Below are 27,126 nucleotides of genomic sequence, written 5' to 3'. Positions count from 1 at the left end.
GTGCCCAAACTTTTGCATGCCACTGTATGTCTATTTTAATAAAAGAAGCATCATGAAGAAAGTGGATGAGCTTTGAGTGTGGATCAGTACTTAGAGCTATGATGTGGCCATTACAGAGACTTGGATGGCTCAAGGGCAAGAATGGTTACTTCGAGTGCCAGGCTTAAGATGTTTCAGAAAGGACAGGGAGGGAGGCAAAGGAGGTGGGGGCTTGGCACTGATGATCAGAGATACTGTCACAGCTACAGAAAAGGGGAAGTCATGGAGGGATTGTCTACTGAGTCTCTGTAGGTGGAAGTTAGGAACAGGAAGGGGTCAATAACTCTACTGGGTGTTTTTTATAGACCACCCAGTAGTAACAGGGACATCAAGGAGCAGATAGGGAGACAGATTCTGGAAAGGTGTAATAATAACAGGGTTGTCATAGTGGGAGGTTTTAATTTCCCAAATATTGATTGGCATCTCCCTAGAGCAAGGGGGGTTTAGATGGGGTGGAGTTTGTTAGGTGTGTTCAGGAAGGTTTTCTGACACAATATGTAGATAAGCCTACAAGAGGAGAGGCTGTACTTGATTTGGTATTAGTAGATGAACCTGGTCAGGTGTCAGATCTCTTAGTGGGAGAGCATTTTGGAGATAGTGATCACAATTCTATCTCCTTTACCATAGTAGTGGAGAGAGAGACAGGAACAGACAAGTTAAGAAAGCGTTGAATTGGAGGAAGGGGAAATATGAAGCTATCAAACAGGAATTTAGAAGCTTAAATTGGGAACAGATGTTCTCAGGGAAATGTACAGCAGAAATATGGCAAATGTTCAGGGGATATTTGCGTGGTGTTCTACGTAGGTACGTTCCAATAAGACAGGGAAAGGATGGTAGGGTACAGGAACCATGGTGTACAAAAGCAGTTGAAAATCTAGTCAAGAAGAAAAGAAAAGCTTATGAAAGGTTCAAAACACTAGGTAATGATAGAGATCTGGAAGATTATAAGGCTAGCAGGAAGGAGCTTAAGAATGAAATTAGGAGAGCCAGAAGGGGCCATGAGAAGGCCATGGCAAGCAGGATTAAGGAAAATCCCAAGGCATTCTACAAGTATGTGAAGAACAAGGGGGTAAGACGTAAGAGAATAGGACCAATCAAGTGTGACAGTGGAAAAGTGTGTATGGAACCGGAGGAGGTAGCAGAGGTACTTAATGAATACTTTGCTTCAGTATTCACTGTTGTTCCCTGATTCAAGAAAGGGAGTAGAGATAGTCCAGGAAACTATAGACCAGTGAGTCTTACTTCAGTTGTTGGTAAGTTGATGGAGAAGGTCTTGAGAGGTAGGATTTATGAACATTTAGAGAGGCATAATCTGATTAGGAATAGTCAGCATGGCTTTGTCAAAGGCAGGTCGTGCCTTACGAGCCTGATTGAATTTTTTGAGGATGTGATTAAACACATTGATGAAGGTGGAGCAGTAGGTATAGTGACTATGGATTTCAGCATGGTATTTGGTAAGGTACCCCATGCAAGGCTTATTGAGAAAGTAAGGAGGCATGGGATCCAAGGGGACAGTGCTTTGTGGATCCGGAATTGGCTTGCGGACGGAAGTCAAAGAGTGGTTGTGGACGGGTCATATTCTGCATGGAGGTCGGTGACCAGTGGTGTGCCTCAGGGATCTGTTCTGAGACCCCTTCTCTTCGTGATTTTTATAAATGACCTGGATGAGGAAGTGGAGGGATGGGTTAGTAAATTTGCTGATGACACAAAGATTGGGGGTGTTGTGGATAGTGTGGGTGGCTGTCAGAGGTTACAGCGGGACATTGGTAGGATGAAAAACTGGACTGAGAAGTGGCAGATGGAGTTTAACCCAGGTAAGTGTGAGGTGGTTCATTTTGGTAGATCAAATATGATGGCAGAATTAATGGTAAGACTCTTGGCAGTGTGGAGGATCAGAGGGATCTTGAGGTCCGAGTCCATAGGACACTCAAAGCTGCTATGCAGGTTGACTCTGTGGATAAAAAGGCATATGGTGCATTGGCCTTCAACAATTGAGTTTAAGAGCCGAGAGGTAATGTTGCAGCTATATAGGACCCTGGTCAGACCCCACTTGGAGTACTGTGCTCAGTTCTGGTCACCTCACTACAGGAAGGATGTGGAAGCCATAGAAAGGGTGCAGAGGAGACTTACAAGGATGTTGCCTGGATTGGGGAGCATGCTCTATGAGAATAGGTTGAGTGAATTTGGCCTTTTCTCCTTGTAGCAACAAAGGATGACAGGTGACCTGATAGAGAGGTATAAGATGCTGAGGGGCATTGATCATGTGGATAGTCAGAGGCTTTTTCCTCGAAGTGGCTATCACGAGAGGGCACAGTTTTAAGGTGCTTTAAATGTTTGTTGTTTTTTTTTGGAAAATAGAGAATTAACACAAGTAAAGGGAAAGATTTGGGAAAGGGATAAAAAAAATGAAAAAATTAAGTAAATAAGTACATAGGGATTGGATAATTATGTCTGCGGGCAGGAACAAGCACGAACAAATTGGGATATAAACACCTACAATGGTTGGTATATAGGCTTGTATGCAACATTTTGGACCAGTGGAAATGGTCCAGAAGGGTTGTATGGAAACTATTATTACCATTTTTCTTAACAACTAATTTCATTACTTAGCCTAATAGGTTAGATTTACCACACTACATAATTATCTATTTAAATGTTTATTTTGCTTTTATATCATCTCAATGTGTACTTAAGAATGTATAAATAATTGTAGTTTTATACATATAAAAAAATGGAAAAGGTTATATGTGTGAAAAAAGTACATGATAATTGTGAACTCCTTATCCAAATAAAAATAAAATAAAAAAAAAAGAAAGGGGGAAAAAAAAAGGAAGAAGCTACAGAAGAGATGTCAGGGATAAGTTTTTTTAATGTAGTGAGTGGTGAGTACGTGGAATTGGCTGCCAGCGATAGTGGTGGAGGCGGATACGATAGGGTCTTTTAAGAGACTCCTGGATAGGTACAATAGCTTAGAAAAATAGAGGGCTGTGGGTAACCCTAGGTAATTTCTAACGTAAGGACATATTTGGCACAGCATCATGAGCCGAAGGGCCTGTATTGTGCTGTAGGTTTTCTATGTTCTATATTTCTATGACTATTATCTAAATGAGGAGAAGGTTCAAACATCAGAGCTGCAGAGAGACTTAGGAGTCCTCATGCAAGACTCCCAGATGGTTAATTTACAGGTTGAGTCTGTGGTAAAGAAGGCAAATGCAGTGTTGGCATTTATTTCAAGGGGAATAGAACATAACAGCAAGGAGATAATGCAGAAGTTTTCTAAGACACTAGTTAGGCCACACTTGGACTATTGTCGACTGTTTTTAGCCCTATATCTCAGAAAGGATGTGTTGTCATTGGAGATAGTCCAGAGGAGGTTCAAAAGGATGATTCCAGGAATTAAGGGGTTAACATGAGGAGCATTTGGCAGCTTTGTGCCTGTACTCTCTATAATTTAGAAGAATGCAGGGTGATCTCATTGAAACCTACCAATTGTTGAAAGGACTAGATAAGGTAGATGTGGAGAGGATTTTTCCTCTAGTGGGACTATCCAGAACTAGAGGGCACTGCCTCAAAATTGAGGGGCAACCTTTTGGAACAGATGTAAGGAGGATTTTTTCTTAGCCAGAGTGGTGAATCTCTGGAATCTTCTGCAACAGACTGCAGTGGAGCCAAGTCCAGGGGAGTGGGCTGAGGAGGGGAAAAAAGGACCAACCATGATTGAATGGCGGAGCAGACTCGATGAGCCTAATGGCTTCATTCTGCTGCATGTCTTATGGCCTTGTATTTAAGGTGGAAGTTGATAGTTTCCTGATCGGTCAGGGCATCAAAGGATATGGTGAGATGGCAGGTATGGGGTTGAATGGGATCCGGGATCAGCCATGGTGGAATGGCAGAGCAGACTCAATGAGCTGAATGGCCTAATTCTGCTTCTATATCTTAAACTGAATAAGGTAGATGATCTTTGAGATTGGCAGGTATGACGTTCTGAGCATCACTGAGTCATGGCTGAAAGAAGATCATTGTTGGGAGCTTAACATCCAAGGATTCACTTTGTATTGAAATGACAGGCTGGTAGGCCGAGGGGGTGGGCTGGCTCTGTTGGTTAAAAATGAAATCAGTTTTTTTAAAAAGCATGTAAAAAGGGCAGTTTTACAGTAGTCATGGGGATTTCAATATGCAGGCAGGTGGTGCTGTATCCCAATAGAAGGAATTTGTAGAATGCCTATGAGATGACTTTTTAAGAGTAGCTTGTGGTTGAGTCCACTTGGGGGAAAGGCAATTCTCATTTGGGTTTGTGTAATAACCGGACTTGATTTGAGAGCTTAAGGTAAAGGAATACATGGGAGGCAGTGATTATAATATGATAGAATTCACCCTGCCGTCTGAGAGGGAGAAGCTAAAGCCAGATGCATCAGTATTACAATGGAGAAAAGGGAATTACAGAGGCATGAGAGAGGAGCGAGCCAAAGTTGATTTGAAGGGGACAGTAGCAGGGACAATAGCAAAACAGCAATGGCTGGAGTGTCTGGGAGCAATTTGGAAGATGCAGGATAGATACATCCCAAAGATGAAGTATTCCAGAGGGAGGATGATGCAACTGTGGCAGGAAACAGAAGTCAAAAGACAGCACAAAAACAAAAAATAAAAAGATCATTTAATAAAGCGAAATCTACTGGGAAGTTAGGGCATTGAGAAACTTTTAAAACCAACAGAAAGCAATTTTTAAAAATTTCGAAAGGAAAAACAAGAAATATGAAGGTAAGCTGGCCAATAAAATAAGAGGATACCAAAAGTTTTTTTCAGAAATATAAAAAGTAAAAGAGAGGTGAGAGTGAATATCAGAATGCCAGAAATGATGCTAGATGGGTAGTAATGGGGGACAAAGAAATGGCAGAAAAATGTAAATATATTGTGACAGTTTTCACTGTGGAAGACACTAGCAGTATACCAGAAATTTGAGGGTGTCAGTGAGCAGTAGGTGCTCTTTTACTAAGGAGAAGGTGCTTGGAAACTGAAAGGTCTGAAGATAGGTAAGACACTTGGACCAGATGGATTACACCTCAGGGTTCTGAAGGAGGGAGCTGGAAAGGAGGTAGGTTAACGAGATAAGAGCCCATAGTATTATCAGAAAGATATTGGCAAGGATAGATCAGCTGACTGGTAGGAGACAAGGAGTGGGAGTAAAGGGGGCCTTTTCTAGTTGGCTGCTGGTGACTAGTGGTGTTCTGTAGGGGATCTACAGAAGGATTTCGATAGGGAAAATGAGCAAGGAGGTAGAAGATGGAATACAGTGATGGGAAATTTATGATAATACACTTTAGTAGAAGTAATAAAGGTGCACTCTTTTCTATAGGGAGAGAAAATTCCAAAATCAGAGGTGCAAAGGGGACTTGAGTCCTTCAGTGGGATTCCCTAAAGGTTAGCTTGCAGGTTGAGTCAGCCTCCGAATAGAGGGACATCCATTTAAAACAGATGAAGAGGAATTTCTTTAGCCAGAGGGCAGTGAATCTGTAGTATTCATTGCCACAAACAGCTGTGGAGGATAAGTTATTGTGTATATTTAAAGCAGAGAGTGATAGATTCTTGATCAGTCCGGGTGTCAAAAGTTATAGGGAGAAGGAAGGGGAATGGGTTTGAGAGAGAGAATAAATTTGCAGAAATGGAATTGTGGAGCCTAATTCTGCTCCTATTCTGGTTGCAACACCACTGAAAGAATGTGGTTGTGAAAGAGTGCAAAAAAAAAACAAACAGCAAATACAAAGAGAAAGGAAAATAATAAATCAATAAGCAATAAATATCAAGGTCATGGAGATGAAAAAGCAGTAGACAATTTGGAATTGTTTTGCTCATTGTGGTGTCAAGCATTAAGGTTTGGAGATGCCAGAAATGGCTTGGAGTGAAAATGAAACTATTTCATTACTTCAACAAGTAAGGAGCTACAAAAAATTTGAAAGCATCGACAGTCATCTTGAATGTCACAAAGAAAATAAAGATTTGGAGGAAGCAATTGTGGATAACATTGTACAAAGTCACTGCATTATCAGCACTAGGTGTCTGCACTGATTTTGTTCATTGCATACACTAGATGAATTTAGAATTTCTCTGTTGATAACACTTAGGAACTAGTGCACAGTTTTTTTAGTACTGTAGTGTTTCATTTTATTCTGTAGTTCATTTAAATACATAATTTTTATTAAGTTTGTCTTTTTTTAATACCTTTTTAACTATTTCCATGAAATTTTTGCTAATTGGGCCAAAATATACTGGTCTCAATGTGTCCCAATTAATCATAATCCACAGTATTCTAGTTCACAATTACAACTGTTGTCATTATTATGGGATACCCTTGTTATTGCAAAGAAAGTTGTGCACTATTTTGTTTTAATAAAACAGAGAAGTTGGAATAGAATTGAGACCAGCTGGGTGCAAATTCATAACATAGACATTCTTTCTCATTTGCTATGTTTGCTGAGGACAAAGTATTTTAGTTTCCAAGTCTCAGAATGAAGGGCACAATTAGTAAAACATTTTCAAGCTTGAATAATTGTTAATGAAGTAATATAAACTAAGCAGATAAAATATTAAACATATATCACTTTCCCCCTACCCTCGGAAAAAGACTGTTACCATCTACGTTATCTATGACTCGTAACTTTAAACTACTTGGTAAGGTCATACCTCATTCTATGTTCTAAAGAATAAAGACCTTGCCTGACTAGCCTCTCCCTACAACTCAGGCCCTCCAGTTCTTGTAACATCCGAATGAATCTTTTTAGTATTCTGCAGTCTGAACATAATGCCCCAAGTTTAGCCTCACCATATGAATTGTACAACTGCAACATGCCCTATGACTGATGAAGGCTAAGTACATTTTTCATACCTAATCTAGCTTTGTTGCCACTTTCAACAAACTATGCACATGTACTCTGAGAGTTCTCTGGTCCATTACACTCCCTTGTCCCTGACGATGCGTAGTGCAAGTCTTATTCTGGTTTGACTTTCCAAAATGCATCACCTCAGACTTTCCTGTGTTGAAATCCATTTACCACTCCTCAGCCTACTTCCCTAACTGATCAAAATCCCCCTGTAGTCTTTGATCCTTCCCAATCTTAACAATCAACAACACCTCCTAATTTAATTTTCAAATTTACTGATTAAGCCTTGCACATTTGCATCCAACACTACAGGTTAGTCCAAAAGGATTTACATGAACAAGGCAGAATCTTAGTAAAGTAACTATTTCAGCAATATCTGTACCAATGGTTCAGCAGCAGGAATTTAAACCCAGTGATTTAATTAACTGGGAATAAAAAGCTAGTTTAGTTCAATTATTGTAAAAGCTCACCTGATTCATTGAGGCATTGTATTTAGGGAGGGAAATCTGCTATCCTAACCTGCGTTTGATCTCTTTATCACACCAACTCAAATGGCGTTGACCCTTAACTGTTTCCTGAAAATGCTCAGCTAAACTGCTCAGCCCAAAGCATGTTAGCCTTATATAAGAAAGTACTTCTGCTGAATTGCCTATTTCTGGGTCTTTATATTAGTTGTCATTAGCGAGTAGCTTTAGTGTGTAGGTTGCTCCATTTTTAAATTCTTTTTTAATTTCTTGGATTGTGGGTGCAGACAGCAACAGATTAATCAATTAGATGAGGACTGGAACTGGGTGTTTACATCACTTAACTTTAGACAAGACTTGAATATTGATTTCTCCTTCCTGTAAACAAATTTCCCCTCCCCCCCCCCACCTCTATTCCCCTCTCTGACCTTTTACTTCTCACCTATCAACTACTTTCTCCTGGCTCCCCTCTTTCATCTCTTTCTCCCACTCTCCTCTCCTATCAGATTCCTCCTTCTCTAGTCCTTGACCGTTCCTACCCACCTGGTTTCACCTATCACCTCGTTCCCCTCCCCCAACCATTTTATTCTGGCATCTTCCTCTTCCTTTGCAGTCCTAAAAGATTAATTGTTTATTTCCATTGCTGCTGCCTGACTTGCTGAGTTCCTTCAGCATTTTGTGTGTGTTGGTTTGGATTTACAGCTCCTACAGAATCTCTTGTATTTAAGAAATAGTTGATTCGCTTACGTAGTCATAACTTCTTTTGATCCAATTTGTAGGGTCCATGATACCATTTTCAATGAGAATCCTTCATGCTGAGCTGCCACAGTACTTGGGGAAACCACAGGAATCATTGGATAGGCTACATGGCCTGAAAGTAATTTGCCAAAAGGTATGAACTTGAGATTTAAAAATGTACTTGTGCTTAGTCCAATTGAACATATGATTTGTGAAATAGTCTGTTTAACCATATTCATCAGTTCAGATATGTATGACTCCTATAATAAGCTGCCTGCATGTTATTATATCTCTATAGGCCGATTCTCTCTTCCCTTCAAATTCTTTAGTACTTAAAATTTTATTTTATTTCTAACTGTTCTTTCATTTGTCATGATTGTTCTTGACATTGTGAAAAGGCAGTATCTCCTTGTGACTACTTCAAAGCTATTATGAGGTTTCAAAAGCTGATGGTTTGCTGCCCCTCAACGATTACCAGCCCTGCAGTGCAAACCGGAGTTCTACAAATACTTTGTGTATTGTATGGTGAAGTGTGTGACTTGTTTTCCTATTGCAATCAACCAGTGTAATGTGTTGCTGCTATGAAATTGGTCCATGGACTTAAACTGCCACTACTCTCAATGAAAAATATTGGTCTGAGAATCATACTAATTTCAGGACAGGCTATCTTCACACACCGGAAATGCAAATTCACAATTGAAATATATATATTAATCGAGCAGCATTTGTGGAAAGGGAAACTTTCAATGTTTTAGGTTTGTGAAAGAGATGCAAGTTAGTATTCTAGTGATGAGATCCTCCTGGCAAGCTAAACTTAGACAGGTGGGGAGAAACAAATGAGCCAACAGGCTATCAAAACAGGAAAAGGAAAATCACCACCTTAACATGCTGTCTTATCCTATTGGAGACAGTTCTGTTGCTCTGAGTTTTGCTCCACCACCTTCTCTTCAATTAAAAACTAATTTTCATCTTGCTCTTTCCAAGTTCTGACAAAGTGTCATTGACCCAATATGTTGACTCTAACGTCCCACAAATGCTGCCTCATCTGCTTGACTGTTTCAGATTTTTAACATCTGCAGTTTTTTTCCCAATTTTCTTTTAGCTCTGTGATGCATGTTATAAAACATGTAAGCTATTTATTCCAGTCTTATGATCAACAGATATTTTGAAACAATGAATATTCACTATATTTGTTAAATCACTGAAATCGTAATATCATTAAAGAAGACCTAAAGCTGTTGGAATTTGGTGAATAAAAAGGTTTGGGTTCTCAATCCAGCGGTGGAAATGTGCAGGGCAGAGAAAAAAGCCAGTTCTGGTGATGGCTGCAGAAATATGAAGCATTACAGGAGCAGGTGGTGATTCATCCTTCTGGTTTGTGTAAATCTGACAGTGAGCTCTGTATATTCTGAATTTATCATTAGTACCTTTTAATAAAGCTTTACAAATATGGAGTCTCAATCTGAAATCTGTTTAAAAAAAAATCTTACTGTATTTGACAATCTCTACAATGAAATGTCGAGTTAACATTTTTACGGAGGCTTATACTGTATCTTGGCAGCTGAGTAAAGTTTGATGAATGTGAGAGTAGGTGATGATAGTGGCAGATATTTTGTGGCCCTTTAGAGATGAGATTGAGGCCACTTTCCTTGCCCTCCTCTTCTGTTTTTATCTTCCATTTACTAACTTCCACAACAGCACAGGAGAGATCAATCTCTTACTGGATTGGGAATAATTAGACTGCCTGTCTGTGATGGTGATTGATTTTTAGTGCACTAAGCTATTGTGTTTTCCATAGACAGTGTTACTGTTGGTCTATTAGCATTTGAGAATTAGTGGCTGTTCTTGAAATTTTTAGGAATTCTATTGATAGGGTACATTTTTTATACATAAACCACCTTGTGTCCCTTCAAAAATAGCTTTTAAAAGTTGTTAGCATCCATCGCACAAATTGGTAAAACTGCAAAATATTCTTATCAAAATTGTTTTCTTTGAATTGTTTTCTAAACACTGTTACTCTGGTTGCTCAGCTTATTAGATGATTAAAGTTGTTAGCATAGAAATGGCTGAATTATCCCAAGCAGACTGTGCATTACAGGATCAAAATGCTGACCAGGGTTGGCTGAAAAGCATGTAACTAATCTAGTTTGTTAGCCTATGAATAACATCGACCTCATTGTGAGGACTCTTATCCAGTTTCTTAAAATTAACTAGATCATGGGTACAATAAAAATAGTATTGACTGCAGTTCCCTGGTTCTAAATTCTAAATTGTCTCCCCTTGGGTCACATAGATTACATCAAGTATGTGTTTAATATCCTTAAATGTTGCTTATGGCTATTAAAACACAATCTGGCTTGCTGCTTTAGCTCCAAGAAGCAACATTTAATTTTGATGGCACAGAAAGAAACAGTGGCAAACCTTAAACAAATGATTATACTATTCGGGTTACGTTTTAGTTGAAATATAGATAAAATCTTTCCTCAATTTAATTTTGTAAGTTATCAATGATTTGTTGAAGGACCGTGAGTTTAAGTGATTCCCACATCACAGTCAGGTTGCATTCCTGGAAAACCGCAATGTCATGATTTTCCTTAACTGCACATGCATCAAAAGTTATTCGTGTAAAAGAAAACCGTGTAGATTTATTTACTTATATAACTTCCATGAGAGTGAATTCTAATCTGTATCTCAAACTCTAGGGGAGCGATTGTGGATTCAAATTTATCCCAGGAGTTGTCTGTGCTTGTAAACAGACAATCCCTGTATTATGGGAGTTTGGGTAATGGAAATTACCCTGGGTAACAGAAGTGCCCTGTCAGAATTTACAAATTACTGCCAAAAAATTGGGGACACAAAATAAAAATTTGCTCTTATGACATTTGTGAGGGAGAAAAATAAATAAATAAACTCAAAATTCAGCACTCATTTCCTGGTGAATGTACAGATGATCCGTGTTATGGAAAAATTTCAAGGAATGCAATTGCCTCCCCTTAACATGGAGCAAGATGACGCAGGAGAGTGGCAACTCTTTGTGTGCAGCTCTGAAGGAAATATTAAATATTCTCATTTTTGGTTTCTAAGCATAACTGAAATCTACATTCACAACCGTAGGTACCTCAGTAAGCAACATTGTTTTAAGGCATTTAAAAAATATGTCGATCCTCAATCTGCGGGCTCTGGACTGCAGATCACCCATGCAGGAAATGCACTTCCCTTTTAGGAAAACATGCCCAATATGCTGGGCTGAAGCTAAAATCTCAGTTACTACCAACCTCCCGGCTAAGGAACAGTGCCAGGAAAGTAAAACTGTAGACATCAAAGCAAGATTGCAGTACCAGAGGAACATCAGGCACTATCTGTACTTTGCTTCACAGCGACATGGCTAACCCCCAGTGTTCAATAGACAGCATTTTGCGTGAGAGCTTTGCCTTCCGCTGCATGGACCAGACGGCAGCGTCAGGTAAACACAGAGGGGACACCGTTTGCTTCATGATTAACTTGTCATGGTGCACAAACATGGTGGTTCGCCCCTGTTCTGTTCTCAGTGCTACTATCCCAGCCCGGAATATCTGACAGTCAAGTGTCCATTCTATCTGCTGTGGGAGTTTTCTGCTATCATCCTGTTTGCAACCTTAGACAATGTCAGGCTGGCACTGGAGGAGCTGAGCATATTCACAAGAGAACATACCCTGAAGCCTTCGTGATCATTGTGGAGGACTTGAATAAGGCCAGCTTGAGGAAGATTTTGACTTAACTGCCACCAACATGTCACCCGTGGAAAAAGTAGAGGCAACACACTTGACCACTGTTACACCTCCATCAAGAATGCGTGCTGTGCCATCAGAAGTATGGACTTTGGCAAGTCGATTCACCTGGCTGTACTTCTATTCCCAGTGTACAGAGACTGAAGACCACAGCAGCAGAGGTAAGGACAGCAAAGGTATGGTTAAGGAAGGCAGAAGGGCACTTACAGGACTGCTTTGAAACAGTGGACTGGACTAGATTCAGCAATTCTTCTTCAGATCTGAATGTATATTCTGCAGTTTTCACCAAATTCATGAAGACCTGTGTGAATGAAGTGTGCCTTCAAGAATATGCCTCACATAACCCAAACCAGAAGCCTTTGATGAGCTATGAGATTCACAGTCTGCAGAGGGCTAGAAATGCGGCACTCAAGACCGTGATCCAGAGCTCCACCAGAAGACCAGGTACAACCTAAGGAAGGCTGTCTTAAAAACAAAAAAAAACTAATTCCCAGTGAAGTTAGAGATGGAATCGGATGCACATCAGCTAACGCAGGGTTTGCAGGCCTTTGCTTCCTAAGAGACAAAAATTAACATCATGAACGGCTGTGATGCTGATAAATGGCTGAGTTGAACGCCTTTTCTGCAAGCTTTAAAAGGGAGAATAAAACTATCTGTGAATCCTTGCAGCATCTGGCGGAGATGTGATAACTGTCTCGGAGGCTGACATCAGAACATCTTTCAAGAGGGTGAACCCTCACAAGGAATCAGGCCCCAATAGTGAATTTGGCAAGGCAGTGACAGCCTGTGCCAACTAACTGTTTAGGAGTTCAAGGACATCTCTAATCTCTCACAGCTGCAGCCAGAGGTTCCCAACTGCTTCAAAAGGGTATCAATCATACTAGTGTCCAATAAGAGCAAGGGAAGCTGTCTCAATGATTATTGCCCAATAGTACTTGCACCTTCTGTGATGAAGTGCTTTGAGAGGTTGGTCGTGGATAGAATTAACTGCCTAAGCAAGGGATGGACCTGCTGCATTTTGCCTACTGCTGCAATAGGTCTTCAGCAGATTCAATCTCACTGGGTCTCCATTCAATCTTGGACCACCTGGACAATAGCCAGTCAAGCTGTTGTTTATTGATTACAGCTCAGCATTCAACACCACTATCCCCTCAGTACCAATCAACAAGCTTCAAAACCGGGGCTCTACACCTCCCTCTGGAAAAGGACTGAGTGAGAGAGTGATGCAAGTGAGATAGATCGGCTGTTTGAGAGGTCTTGCAACAACTTTGCACTCAGTGTCAGTATCACCAAGGAATTGATTGTGGATTCCAGGAAGAGGAAGCTGGGAGAACATACACCAGTCCTCATCAAGGGGTCAGCAGTGGAACAGTGAACAGTTTCAAATTTCTAGGTGTCGACATCTTTGAACATCTATCCAGGATCCAACATAGTAATTACAAAGAAGGCATGCCTGTGACTATATTTTATTAGGAGTTTGAGGAGATTTGGTATATCGCCTAAGACTAGCAAATTTCTACAGATGGCCTTAGATGCATTCTAACTAGTTGCATCACAGTTTGGTGTGGAGGTGCAAATGCACAGGATCGGAAAAAAGACTGCAGAGGGTTGTAAGCTCAGACAGCTCCATCATGGGCATGAGCCTCCCCCACTATTAAGAACATCTTTGAAAGGCAATACCTCAAAAAGATGACATTCATCATTGAAGATTCTAGCCATCCAGGATGTGCCCTCTTTTCATCGTTACCATCAGGGAGGCAGTACAGGAGTCTGGAAACAAACCCTAAATATTTTAGGAACAGCTTCTTCCCCTCCACCATCAGATTTCTGAACGGTCTATGAACCCTTCAATAGTAACTGACTATGTTGCTCTCTTCTTGCACTACTTACTTATTATATGTGTATTAGCTATTTTTTTATATGTGTATTAGTTATTGTAGCATGCTATTTATGTGTTGCACTATACTGTAGCCAGAAAGTAACTAATTTCATGATGTATGTCGGGGATAATAAATCTGATTCTGGAGGTTGCTTGTGCTTAATGTATTATGTGCATTGATTTCAATTTAGTGCCTATAAAAACTATTCACCCCCTCCCCCCCACCCTGGAAGTTTTCATGTTTTATTGTTTTACATTGAGTCACACTTGATTTAATTTGGCTTTTTTGACTCTGATCAACAGAAAAGACACTTTTGTGTCAAAGTAAAAACAAATTTCTAAAAATTGTTCTAAATGTATTACAATTATTAAACACAAAGTAATTGATTTGCATAATTACTCACCCCTTCAAGTCAGTATATAGTGGCTGCTCCTTTGGCAGCAATTATAGCTTTGAGTCTGTGTGGATAAGTCTCTGTCAGCTTTGCACATCTGGACACTGCAATTTTTCCCCAATATTTTTTTACAAAATTGCTCAAGCTCTGTCACATTGCATGGGGATTGTGAGAGAACAGCCATTTTCAAGTTCAGCCGCAAATTCTCAATTAAATTGAAGCCTGGACTCTGACTTGGCCACTTCAGGACATTGACTTTGTTGTTTTTAAGCCATTCCTGTGTAGCTTTGGCTTTATGCTTGGGGTCATTGTCTTGCTAGAAAACAAATCTTCTCCCACTTTGCAGATCTCTTGCAAACTACATCAGGTTTTCGTACAGGATTTTGCCCTCTACCTTCATAGGCCTTCCAGGACGTGCTGCAGTGAAGCACCCCCACAGCAGATGTAGCCACCACCATGCTTTACAGTAGAGATGGTGTGTTTTTGATGATGTGCGGTGTTCAGCTTACATCAAACACAGCATTTAGTCTGATGACCAAGAAGCTCAATTTTGGTTTTATCAGACCAGAGAACCACCTTCCAGCTGACTTCAGGGTCTCCCACATGCTTTTTTGCAAACTCTAGCTGAGATTTCATGTGAGTTTTTTTTTCAACAGTGGCTTTTTCTTTGTCACTCTCCCATAAAGCTGCAAATGGTGAAGCACCTGGGCCACAGTTGTTGTATGTGCTGTCTGTCCCATATCAGCTACTGAAGCTTATAACTCCTCCAGATCTCATGGTTGTCTCCCTCACTCGTCCCCTTCTTGCATGGTCACTCAGTTTTTGAGGATGGCCTGCTCTAGGCAGAGTTACAGCTGTGCCATATTCTTTCCATTTCTTGATGATTGACGTATCTGTACTCCAAGGGATATTCAGTGACTTAGAAATTTTCTTGTATCCATCTCCTGGCTTATGCCTTTCAATAACCTTTTTTGCGGATTTTCTCAGTGTTTTTTTTGTCTTCATGGTGTAGATTTTGCCATGACACTGGCTCACAAGCAGTTGGACCTTCCAGCTATAGATGTATTTTTACTACAGTCAATTGAACCACCTTAACTGCACACAAGTCTCCAAAAACAGATCTCTGTTTAACTAATTATGTGACTTCTAAAACCCATTGGCTGCACCAGTGATGATTTGGTGTGTTATATTAAAGGGGGTGAATACTTCTGCAATCAATTATTTTGTGTTTTTTCTTTGTAATTAATTTAGATCACTTTGTAGAGGTCTTTTTCACTTGAAAGAGTCTTTTTCTGTGGATCAATGTCAAAAAAGCCAAATTAAATCCTCTGTGATTCAACGTTGTAAAACAACAGAACATGTAAACTTCTGGGGGGGTGGGGGGTGGGCAGGGTGAATACTTTTTACAGGTACTGTATATTTCCTTCAGTAAATTCAATTGGTTACTTGTTTTGAAAACTGAAGACATTTTCTGCATCATTTCTTAGTAAAACAAAGGTGCTTGTAATGTAGTTGTTTCTTGAATTTTCAATTTTCAAAAATAATGTTTATTTAAGCGTTCATTCTTTTGTGTGGCTCGCCAAATACTGATGGTGGTGTAACAGTGGTCAAGTGTGTTGGCTCCTCTGGTTCTACAGGTTTTGTTTGTGGTAGTTGGTCAGAGACTTCTTCAAGCTTCCTTGGTTGAAATTCCCTGCAATGATAGGGAAAGCATCGGGGGTGCTGTTTCGTGACTGCTAATCACACTCTTCAGCTCCTTCATAGCCTGTTGGTTGGGGTGAAATGTACACTGATTTACCCAGATTGGGTAAGCAGGACTGAGATAGAATCACCATGTCTCTGCACCACAATGAGTTAGTCATGAAGCATACTCCACCTCCTTTACTTTTAAAAGTCTCAGCTCTCCTTTCTTTACGTTGGATGGTGAAGCCCTTGGGCTGCAGCTTGAAATGGTGGTGGTGAACTGTGTTTCCATGAAGCAAAGACCACAGCAGTCCCTGATGTCTGTCTGTTACAGCAGACTTGCACTGGGGTCTTCAATTTTACTTATCAGAGACCTGTACGTACACCAGCAGGATAGTTGGGAGTGGTGAATCTAAGAACTCTGCATTGCAAGTTTACTTACAAATCCATACTCTTTCTTCATTTCCTTTTTCTTAAATGCAAACTGCACTCGTAACCTAAGTCTGCAGTCCAGGGTACTCCAATTTTCAGTATCGATAGATTTTTTTTTAACTGTTTTAAAACATTGTTGCTTACAGAAGTACCCGTGATTCTGACTAGATCCCAGCTGTTGTAGTGCTAAACAGGAATATTCGGTGTTCCCTTCAGTGTTGCATGCAGTGTAGCCGGTTATTGGCGCCATCTATTCTCATGAATCTTTAAAATTTTAACTGTGTTTCATGCAGGTTCATAATAACTTGGAAAATGGACTAGCTGAAGATGGAAGTATGATCAGCATATCCTCTGAGAATAGACAAGGTATGAATTTTCATAGTACTATTTTCTCATGAAGAGTAATACATCTTTTTTTTCAGGTATCAGTGTTTAACAAATAACAATTTGACTTTATTTTGAAATGAAGAGCAGCCATACAAGAACTTAAATACTGTCACTGCCCCTCAGAATTAGCACTAAGCTTAAATTTTAGTTCAAAAACTTGAATTTTTCAGACATTTCTTAATATGTAGATAGTAACTTACAAAAACCGTACTTTGTGTAAACTGTGCAAGAAATTCTGCATTGCTGAGAATTGAAACCTGCATAAGAGCTAACTTGCAATTTGAAGGTTTTGCTCTCACCTGCCTATAAAGTCTGTAATTGTACATCAATCTTAGCTTAAGTTAAAAACATCCCACAGCTGCATGGGGCAGATAATTCAGTATGGCCAAGATTTGACTGTCTTGTGCATATCTGTGAAGTACTGGATGCACATATTTTCACCAATTATGCATCAAGGGACACTGACTGAGCTGACAAGCATGACTGTAGGTCTGAACGCAGTTGATCTGACTTTGTGGGATTTCAGATATTGTTTATCCCTGTCATTTGCATTTGATTTTTACTGCTTGACTTAAAATATTTCAAATTCATTAATGTGCTAATATTGAGTGTGTTTTCGCTATTTTGACATGTTAAAGAAACAGCATTTCCCTGGTGAAACATGTTAACATTCTCCTCCTTACTGCTCTTGGAATTAAACCAGCAGAGGATCTTGAGCAGGATTATGCATGGTGCATCTGATCACAGTTAAATCAACTGAGGAGGTACTGAGGCTGAGATCCAGCAGTGGAATTGGAGGGGGTGGGGAAGAGGGGTTGGTGGGGAAGAGGGTGGTGGAAGAAAAAGCTAGTTCTGGTGAGTGGCTGCAGGAATATGAAACATTACAGGAGCAGGTGGTAGTTCATCCTTCAGGATTGCAAATAAAAATAATTTTAGGAAAAATATCCTGTAACAGATCAAACATAATTGGTTTAATCAGGTTCATATTTTGATTCTAGCTGAATATTTGCTACGATAGAAGCACTCCAGGGATTTCCAACATCCTTCTGAATCCTAGAAAGATTTTAGTGAAATCTTTTACTGAAATACTTCAAGCAACACACACAATGCTGAGTTCCTCCAGCATTTTGTGTGTGTCGCTTGGATTTCCAGCATCTGTAGATTTTCTCTTGTTTCTGAAATACTTTAATGTTGTTATTAACAGAATCAGAATCTGGTTTAATATCACCAGCATATGTCATGAAATTTGCTAACCTTGTGGCAGCTGTACAATGCAATGCATGATGACATTAGAAAAAAACTGAATTGCAGTAAATATATAATAGTTAAATAATGTAAAAACAGAAATCTAAAAAGTAGTGAGATAGTGTTCATAAGTTCAATATTCATTCAGAAATGATGGTAGAAGGGGAAACCTTAGAAACTACAGCACAGAAGCAGGCCTTTTGGCCCTTCTTGGCTGTGCCGAACCATTTTCTGCCTAGTCCCACTGACCTGCACATGGACCATATCCCTCCATACACCTCCCATCCATGTATCTGTCCAATTTATTCTTAAATGTTAAAAAAGAACCCGCATTTACCACCTCGTCTGGCAGCTCATTCCATACTCCCACCACTCTCTGTGTGAAGAAGCCCCCCCCTAATGTTCCCTTTAAACTTTTCCCCCCTCACCCTTAACCCATGTCCTCTGGTTTTTTTCTCCCCTTGCCTCAGTGGAAAAAGCCTGCTTGCATTCACTCTATCTATACCCATCATAATTTTATATACCTCTATCAAATCTCCCCTCATTCTTCTACGCTCCAGGGAATAAAGTCCTAAGCTATTCAACCTTTCTCTGTAACTGAGTTTCTCAAGTCCTGGCAACATCCTTGTAAACTTTCTCTGCACTCTTTCAACCTTATTTATATCCTTCCTGTAATTTGGTGACCAAAACTGAACACAATACTCCAGATTTGGCCTCACCAATGCCTTATACAACCTCATCATAACATTCCAGCTCTTGTACTCAATACTTTGATTAATAAAGGCCAATGTACCAAAAGCTCTCTTTACGACCCTATCTACCTGTGACGCCACTTTTAGGGAATTTTGTGCCTGTATTCCCAGATCCCTCTGTTCTACTGCACTCTTCAGTGCCTTACCATTAACCCTATATGTTCTACCTTGGTTTGTCCTTCCAACGTGCAATACCTCACACTTGTCTGTATTAAACTCGATCTGCCATTTTTCAGCCCATTTTTCCAGCTGGTCCAAGTCCCTCTGCAGGCTCTGAAAACCTTCCTCACTGTCTACTACACCTCCAATCTTTGTATCATCAGCAAATTTGCTGATCCAATTTACCACATTATCATCCAGATCATTGATATAGATGACAAATAACAATGGACCCAGCACTGATCCCTGTGGCACACCACTAGTCACAGGCCTCCACTCGGAGAAGCAATTCTCTACTACCACTCTTTGGCTTCTTCCATTGAGCCAATGTGTAATCCAATTTACCACCTCTCCATGTATACCTAGCGACTGAATTTTCCTAACTAACCTCCCATGCGGGACCTTGTCAAAGGCCTTACTGAAGTCCATGTATACAATATCCACTGCCTTCCCTTCATCCACTTTCCTGGTAACCTCCTCGAAAAACTCCAATAGATTGGTCAAACATGACCTACCACGCACAAAGCCATGTTGACTCTCCCTAGTAAGTCCCTGTCTATCCAAATGCTTGTAGATTCTGTCTCTTAGTACTCCCTCCAATAACTTACCTACTACCGACATTAAACTTACTGGCCTATAATTTCCCGGATTACTTTTTGATCCTCTTTTAAACAACGGAACAACATGAGCCACTCTCCAATCCTCCGGCACCTCACCTGTAGACAGCGACATTTTAAATATTTCTGCCAGGGCCCCTGCAATTTCAACACTAGTCTCCTTCAAGATCCGAGGGAACACCCTGTCAGGTCCCGGGGATTTATCCACTTTAATTTTCCTCAAGACAGCAAGGACCTCCTCCTTTTCGATCTGTACAGTTTCCATGATCTCATTACTAGTTGCCCTTAATTCCATAGACTTCATGCCAGTTTCCTTAGTAAATACAGACGCAAAAAAACCTATTTAAGATCTCCTCCATTTCCTTTGGTTCCGCACATAGCCGACCACTCTGATCTTCAAGAGGACCAATTTTATCCCTTACAATCTTTTTGCTCTTAATATATCTGTTCCTGAATCATTGAGTGTGCCATCAGGCTTCTGTACCTCCTTCCTGATGATAGCAATAAGAGCAGAGCAGGGCATGTCCTGGGTGGTGGGTGTCTTTAATAACGGGTGCTGCCTTTTTGAGGCACCTCTCCATGAAGATGTCTTGGATACAATGGAGGCTAGTGCCCATAACACAGCTGACTAATTTTGTGGCTCTCTGCAGCTTACAAACGGATTAAGATCCTCATATATACTCATTTATTTGGTGCTTTGGAACTTGTGGCAATCTGTAATGTCATAAGCTACTGTGACTAAGTAATAGGCTATTTAATACTAGTTTTTCAATTGGTTCTCCCCCCCCCCGCCCCCCATACCAGAAGGTGATACAGCCAGTTACAATGCTCTGCTATAGAAAATTGTAGAATACAGAGAGTATCTATCAATTTTATGGTGACACAATGGTACAACTAGTACAATGCCAGAATCAGAAGTTCACCACTAACTTCTGCTACACTGCGGAATTTGCAAGTTCTTCTATGACTGAGTAAGTTTCCTGCCAATGCTCTATTTTCCTCCATGTCCCAAAAATGTGGTTTGTTAAGTTAACTGACCATCATAAATTTCCTACTGAGCGGTAGAATCAAAAAGGAGATGATCAGAATGTGTGGAGAATTAAAGTGGGATTAATGTAGAATTGGTGTAGATGAGTGATATGATGGATGATTGAGACTCGGTGGGTTAAAGATCCTGTTTCTGTGTTTATCTTTTTGACTGTATAATATAAAGTCAGAATGTACGAGGGGTGATTGATAAGTTTGTGGTCTAAGGTAAAAGGAGTCAATTTTAGAAAACCTAGCACATTTATTTTTCAACATAGTTCCCTCCTACAAGTACACACTTAGTCCAGTGGTCGTGGAGCATACGGATCCCTTTTTTGTAGAAGTGGTCCACAGCAGGGGTGACTGCTAAGTTCGTGGCCTAAGGTAGAAGGAAATGAGTTATTAACTTCAAACTTTCTACATTATCACTCAAAGAGTTGAAACGCACATGCATGTAACAAGAGCGTCTTGGACCTCCAGGTGGTCCACAGCAGGGGTGATTGATAAGTGAGTGGCCTAAGGTAGAAGGAGATGAGTTATACAGCTCTCGTTACATGCACGTGCATTTCAACTCTTTGAGTGAAAATGCAGAAAGTTTGAAGTTTCTGTTCATCTCCTTCTACTTTAGGCCACAAACTTATCAATCACCCCTGCTGTGAACCACTTCTGGAGGTCCAAGACGCCAACTTCTACAAAGAAGGGATCTGTATGCTCCATGACTGCTGGACTACTAAGTGTGTAAATGTAGAAAAAGTAAATGTGCTAGGTTTTCTAAAATTGACTCCTTCTACCTTAGACCACGAACTTATCAATCACCCCTTGTAAAAACAGAATATCTTATGGCTTTCTAAGCTCCTTTCACTTTTTATTATTTCTTTTATCTCCTTTTAATTAAGGATTGGGGAAAGGAAGAGATTATGCATTAAAATATGGGCAAGAGAGGCAAAATCGTGAAGTCGGTCAAAGAGAAACAAGAACAATAGGACTTGTAGAAGCAGCTGAGTAAAGGCCAATTTATACTTCTGTGTTAAATCTAGCCGTGTACCCTACGCCGTAGCCTGACGCGCACCTCCCCAAAAATGTAACTACGTGTCACGGCGACGCAGACAGCAACAACTGTGATTGATCCGCTTGGTAGCATTGCTTGGAGACGATGAACCAGATCGTCAAATTTACCTGCCGATATCTGAAAATATTTGAAATGCATTTCCTCGTCCATGTCTCTCAGTGGCTGGCAAGCATAGAAAATTCACCCTCCTTCTGCCTCAATCCGTTCAATGGTCGTACACACCATCTGCTCCGACACCTTTTCTCTTTTCTGCGTTAAGTAATTTCAATAAAAGTAACTCTTGTTCAATATTTATTAGCTCCAACTCCAACATGATGTACTCAGTTTCAGTCGCCATTGTTTGAAGTACACAAAGAAACTCAACACGAAGAAACTCAACACAGTGGCGTAGAAACCCCACCACCAACTAGCGTTTTGGTGGTGAATTGCAGAGCAACACAGACACACCAATGCACAAGTATAAATGCTCACAACGGCGTAGGCCACTTGCATAGGCTACGGCATAGAGCCTACGCAGAAGTATAAATCAGCCTTAAGGACCAAGTCAGCTGTGTAGAAGCAACAATGAAGAAGATGGGGGAAACTGTGCAGTTTAATCGCAGAAAATATTGCTATTGTAAGCTTTGCACAGACTGGAAGAAAGTCTGTTTCTCATGTAACTTAATCCTCCAAATCTGTTTCTTCAGTTCAAAAATTAACTTCACTATTTTGTCTTCTGTGTAATATTGTTAACTTGAGCAGTGCAGCTGTAGATTGACGATTAATATTAGTGATAGCAATAACAAAAACTACAAAATTTGGTTTTGGCAGGCGCATATTGATCATTGCAATTGATGGTTCAGTGACTTTTATACATTGTCCAGTTAAGATTGAAGAGAATGCAGTAGTTTAATCCTGGGGCTATGTTTTATCCTTTAGTTGGTCTCGAGTTCATTGATAAGTGCGCTATAATTGACAGTAAATCAGTCATTCAGAATGTCAGCTTGGATTTGTTCGAGTCCACAAAAAAAAAAGTTGGATATGTGATATTCAGTTGATTAGCCTAACACCATTTATAGTCAAACTGATACAAGAAAACCCTGTATCGAGAGGGAACCTTTAACAAATGTTCCAGAACAACTTCCCATGTTTTTAAGCAAATAAAACATAATACAGTGAGCCTAATAGCATGGTGTCAGTAAAACTTTCACCAGAACTAAAGAACTGGTCATCCACTTCAAGAAGCAGGGCATAAGACACGCACCTGCCCATGTCAATTATGCTGAGGTGCAGACGGTTGAAACCTTCAAGTTCATAGATCCAGCAGGTCAAGTTTGCCAGGTCCAACAGTCCAAAAATGACCAAGAAAACCTATCAACACTTCTTCCTTCAGAAGGCTGAAATACAGCATGTCCCTGATGATTCTAACCAATTTTTACAGAGGCACCATAGAAAACATCCTATACAGATGCATTGTGGATTAGTGTGGCAACTAGAAGACCACAACAAACTGCGGAGTTGTGAACACAGCTCAGCACATGACTAAAACCAACTTTCCCTCAGTGGCCTCTGTCTATATCTCACTGCCCAAGTAAAACAGCTAATGTAATTAAGAACCCCTCTGCCCCTGTCATTCTCCTGCCCCTACCCTTTAGGCAGAAGACAGAAAAGCTTGAGAACACATACAACCAGTCTCAAGGTCAGAGGTGGGTATATGGAATAATCTTCTGAAGAATTTCAAGTTTATTGTTATTCAACCATATACACACATACCGCCAAATGAAACAACGTTCCTCCGGACCAAAGTGCACAACACAGTACATATAACACACACAATACATAAAGTAAAATTATAACAAATAACTTTTTTTTAAATGATAAAATATATTCTAGAAGATTGACATTTAGCATGTGCATTTATGACACAAGTTTAAAAAGTAAACTATATATTATAATAAACATAAAAATTGGTTGGAATGAGGAGGGGAAGCCTCTCTTGCTTCAATCTCTTCAAAAAGTGGAGATGCTGCTGGGTTTCCTTGGCTATAACTGTGCTGTTAAGGGACCATGTGAAATTGTCGGTTGAGTGGTAGAGGCAGGTCTACTTTAGTTACTTGTAAACACGAGATTCTGCAGATGCTGGAAACCCAGAGCAACACACACAAAATGCTGGAAAAACTCAGGAGGTCAAGCAGCATCTGTGGAAATGAATGAACGTTCAACACTTCGAGCCGAGACCTTTCATCAGGACCAGAAAGAATGGAGGAAAATACCAGAATAAGAAAGTGGGGAAGGAGAAAAATCTCAGAAGGTGATAAATGAAGTCAGGTGTGAGGGGGAGGGGAATGAAGTAAGAAGCTGGGAGGTGATAGATGGTAAAGAGCTGAAGAAGAAGAAATCTGATCAGAGAAGAGAGTGGACCATGGGTTTAAAAAAAAAAGGTGGAGGGACACCACGGAGAGGTGATAGGCATGGGAGGAGAAGAGATAAAAGAGGGGCCGGAGTGGGGAAATGAAGAGGAAAGAGGAGGAGGAAAAGTTATCAGACCATGGAGAAATCGATGTTCATGGCATCAGGTTGGAGTTACCTAGACCAACCTGAGAGCACCCTCAGTGTGGCAGACGAGGAAGCAATGGATCGACATGTCAGAATAGGAATAGGAAATGGAATTGAAATAGTTGGCTACCAGGAAACCCTGCTTTTTGTGGATGGAGGGAAGATGCTTGACAAACCAGTCCGCCAATCTATGTCAGGTCTCACCAAAGTAAAAGAGGCTACATTGGGAGCACTGGATACAGTAGATGACCCCACAGATGAAGTGTTGCCTCACTTGCAGGGACAGGTGAATGGACAGGTTTAGCACTTTTGCCGCTTGGGATAAGTTCTGGGATGGTGATTAATGAGGAAGAACTAATGGACTTGGGAATCATGGAGGGAGCGATCCCTGTGGAAAGCAGAAAGTGGTGGGGGGGAAAGTAAAGATATGTTTGGTGGTGGGGTCTTGTTGAAGATGGTGGAAGTTGTGGAGAATTATATGCTGGATGCAGGGGCTTGTGGGTGGTAGGTGAGGACAAGAGGAATTCTATCCCTGTTAAGGCTGTGAGAAGATCGGATGAGATCAGATGTCCGGGGAGATTCTTTGAAGGAGGAGGACATCTTTGATGTCCCAGAAGGGAAAGCCTCATCCTGGGAGCAGATGCGACAGAGACAAAAGAACTGAGAAAAGGGAATGGCATTTTTACAGGAGACAGTGTATGAATCAGCAGATTTATAAAAGGTATTGGTAGGCAGTTTGTCCCTAAAGGTCAAAAAAGGGGAGGGAGATGTCAGAAATACACCCAGTGAATTTTAGTGAACTTGAATTATTTGGATAGGTTAATGGATAGGAAAGTTGTAGAAGGATATGCGCCAAATGTAATTAATTCAGGAAGGTGCCTTGATCAGCATGGAAGGGTTGGAGAAAAGGGCCTATTTTCATGCCGTGTAAGTCTGAGATAATCTGAAGCTTGGTCAGAGATTGGTTTTAAGGGATAGCTTAAAAGAAAAGTTAAGGTCAGAGAGACTTATGATAGAACTACAAGGTTTTTGGTAACCTCACAGTGGTGAAGTAATAAAATCAGACCAGAGCTAGAAGATGCAAAGGTATGTCAGATTTGGGGGTGGGTGGGGTGGCTTAGTACACAGCCCTGAGGGGCACAGGTGAGAGAGCCCACTCTTACCACCTGCTGGCGATCTGACAGGAAGTCCAGGATCCAGCTGCACAAGGCAGGGTCAAGGCTGAGGTCCCTGAGCTACTTTTTGAGCTTAAAGGGAATTATGGTGTTGAATGCTGAGCTGTTATCCAAGAACAGCATTCTCACATAAGCATCCTGAGTACCCGCCCTGGAATGCTGTCCAGTCCCGCAGCCTTGCAACCGTCCGCTCGTTGGAAACACCTGTGTACTTTGGCCTCAGAGATGACCAAGCTGCAGGTCGCATCAGCTGTAGGTCTCCTCAGGGGCTCAGTGTTGGCAACATCAAATTGAACGTAAAAAAGATTTAGTTCATCTGGGAGAGAGGTATGAATTTTGGAAACTCCACTACATTTAGCTTTGAAGTCTGTGATGGCGTGCAGACCTTGCCATAAGCTGCTTGTGTTGTTGGTGGAAAGTTGTGTCTGGATCTTGTCCCTATAGTATTGTTTCGCTGCCTTGATGACTTTGCACAGATCGTAGCTGCATCTCTTGACCTCCTGCTGATTACCAGCAATGTAAGTGCTGTTCGCACAGAACTGTTGATCCAGGGTTTCTGGTTTGGATAGACCCTGACATCTTCTGGGGGACAACATCCTCAATGCACTTCCAAATGAAACTCGTGACCCCATCCGTGAACTCGGACATCCTCTTCATGGGAGACATTCCAGTCAACGTCATCAAAGCAGTCCTGTAGCATGGAAGCTGATAGGTCGAGCCAACGTTCCAAGGTTTTAGCTATTACGCAAAATAGTCACTCAGTCTGCACACAATCTTATCAGTGCAGAGGTGATTGTATTGTTAAGCAAATACAATAAAGTAACTTTATAAGCCAACATTTGTTTTACCTGAAACTGTGTTTGGGATACCACAGTATGGAAAGCTTTCAGGTAAAATTAATGATCTTGCACCCTTACACTCAAGCTCAGTAAAGCCAAGGAATTAATTGTGAACTTCATGAAAGTGGAGTCGAGGGAGTGCATACCAGTCCTCATCGACAGATCAGCAGTGAAAAAGGTGAGCAGTTTCAAGTTCCTGAGTATTAACATCTCTGAAGATCTATTTTGGGACCAACATATTGATGGAATTACAAAGGAGGTATGACAGAGGCTATATTTCACAAGGAGTTTGTGGAGGCTTGGTATGTCACCAAAAATACTTACAAATTTCTAACTGGTTGCATCACTGTCTGGTATGAAGAGGCCACTTCACAGGATCAGGAAAAAGCTGCAGGAAGTTGTAAACTCATTCAGCTTCATCATGGGCACTGGCCGCCCCAGCATTGAGGACATCTTCAAAAGGCAATGCATCAAAAAGGCTGCATCTATCATTAAGGACATTCATCACCCAGTGCATGCCCTCTGCACATTACTACCAACAAGGAGGAGCTACAGGAGCCTGAGGACACTCACTCAACATTTTAGGAGCATGTTCTTCCCTTCCGCCATCAAAGTTCTGAATGGTCTTCAACTACCTCACTTCGTTTTTGCTCTTTTTGCACAACTTATGTAATTTAATTTTAATATACATGTTGCTTATTGTAATTTATTGTTTTTAAAGATTATGTATTGCATCCACTGCTGCAGCAAACAAGAAATTTCACGACGTACTATATGCCAGTGATTCTGAACGTGTCATGGAAAGTGGAGGCGCTGTTGATAGTAATTCATTGCACTCTCAGGGGAAAATTCCATTTGGAGTTCCTTGACAATAAGGAAATATTTCTCCTTTTGCCAGAAATGCAAGATAATCAGTTGAAAATGGAAATTGGTGAAGTAGAAGCTGAGGACAAGGGGATGAAGCTTCTAATTCCCTGTCACCTTAATTCTACATGCAGGCAAATTATATTTTATTCTCTTCCGTGTCCTTCATTTGCAGTAAGACTGAAC

The 27,126-nt window shown here is 40.7% G+C and overlaps 1 protein-coding gene across 5 annotated transcripts in view; it reads left to right on the top strand.

Annotated features, from left to right (window-relative positions):
• trappc12 (trafficking protein particle complex subunit 12) overlaps positions 1–27,126 on the top strand; it is a 173,879-nt gene that overhangs the window by 65,436 nt on the left and 81,317 nt on the right. For all 5 annotated transcript variants that reach the window (XM_063038380.1, XM_063038373.1, XM_063038389.1 and 2 more), the window contains 2 exons: positions 8,158–8,270; positions 16,566–16,638. In XM_063038380.1, the coding sequence (XP_062894450.1) occupies positions 8,158–8,270; positions 16,566–16,638 (186 nt within the window). The remainder of the gene's footprint in view (positions 1–8,157; positions 8,271–16,565; positions 16,639–27,126) is intronic.

This window comes from Mobula hypostoma, chromosome 2, assembly GCF_963921235.1.
Source record: "Mobula hypostoma chromosome 2, sMobHyp1.1, whole genome shotgun sequence".
Classification (NCBI taxonomy): domain Eukaryota; kingdom Metazoa; phylum Chordata; class Chondrichthyes; order Myliobatiformes; family Myliobatidae; genus Mobula; species Mobula hypostoma.
This window is presented reverse-complemented; position numbering and strand designations above follow the sequence as displayed.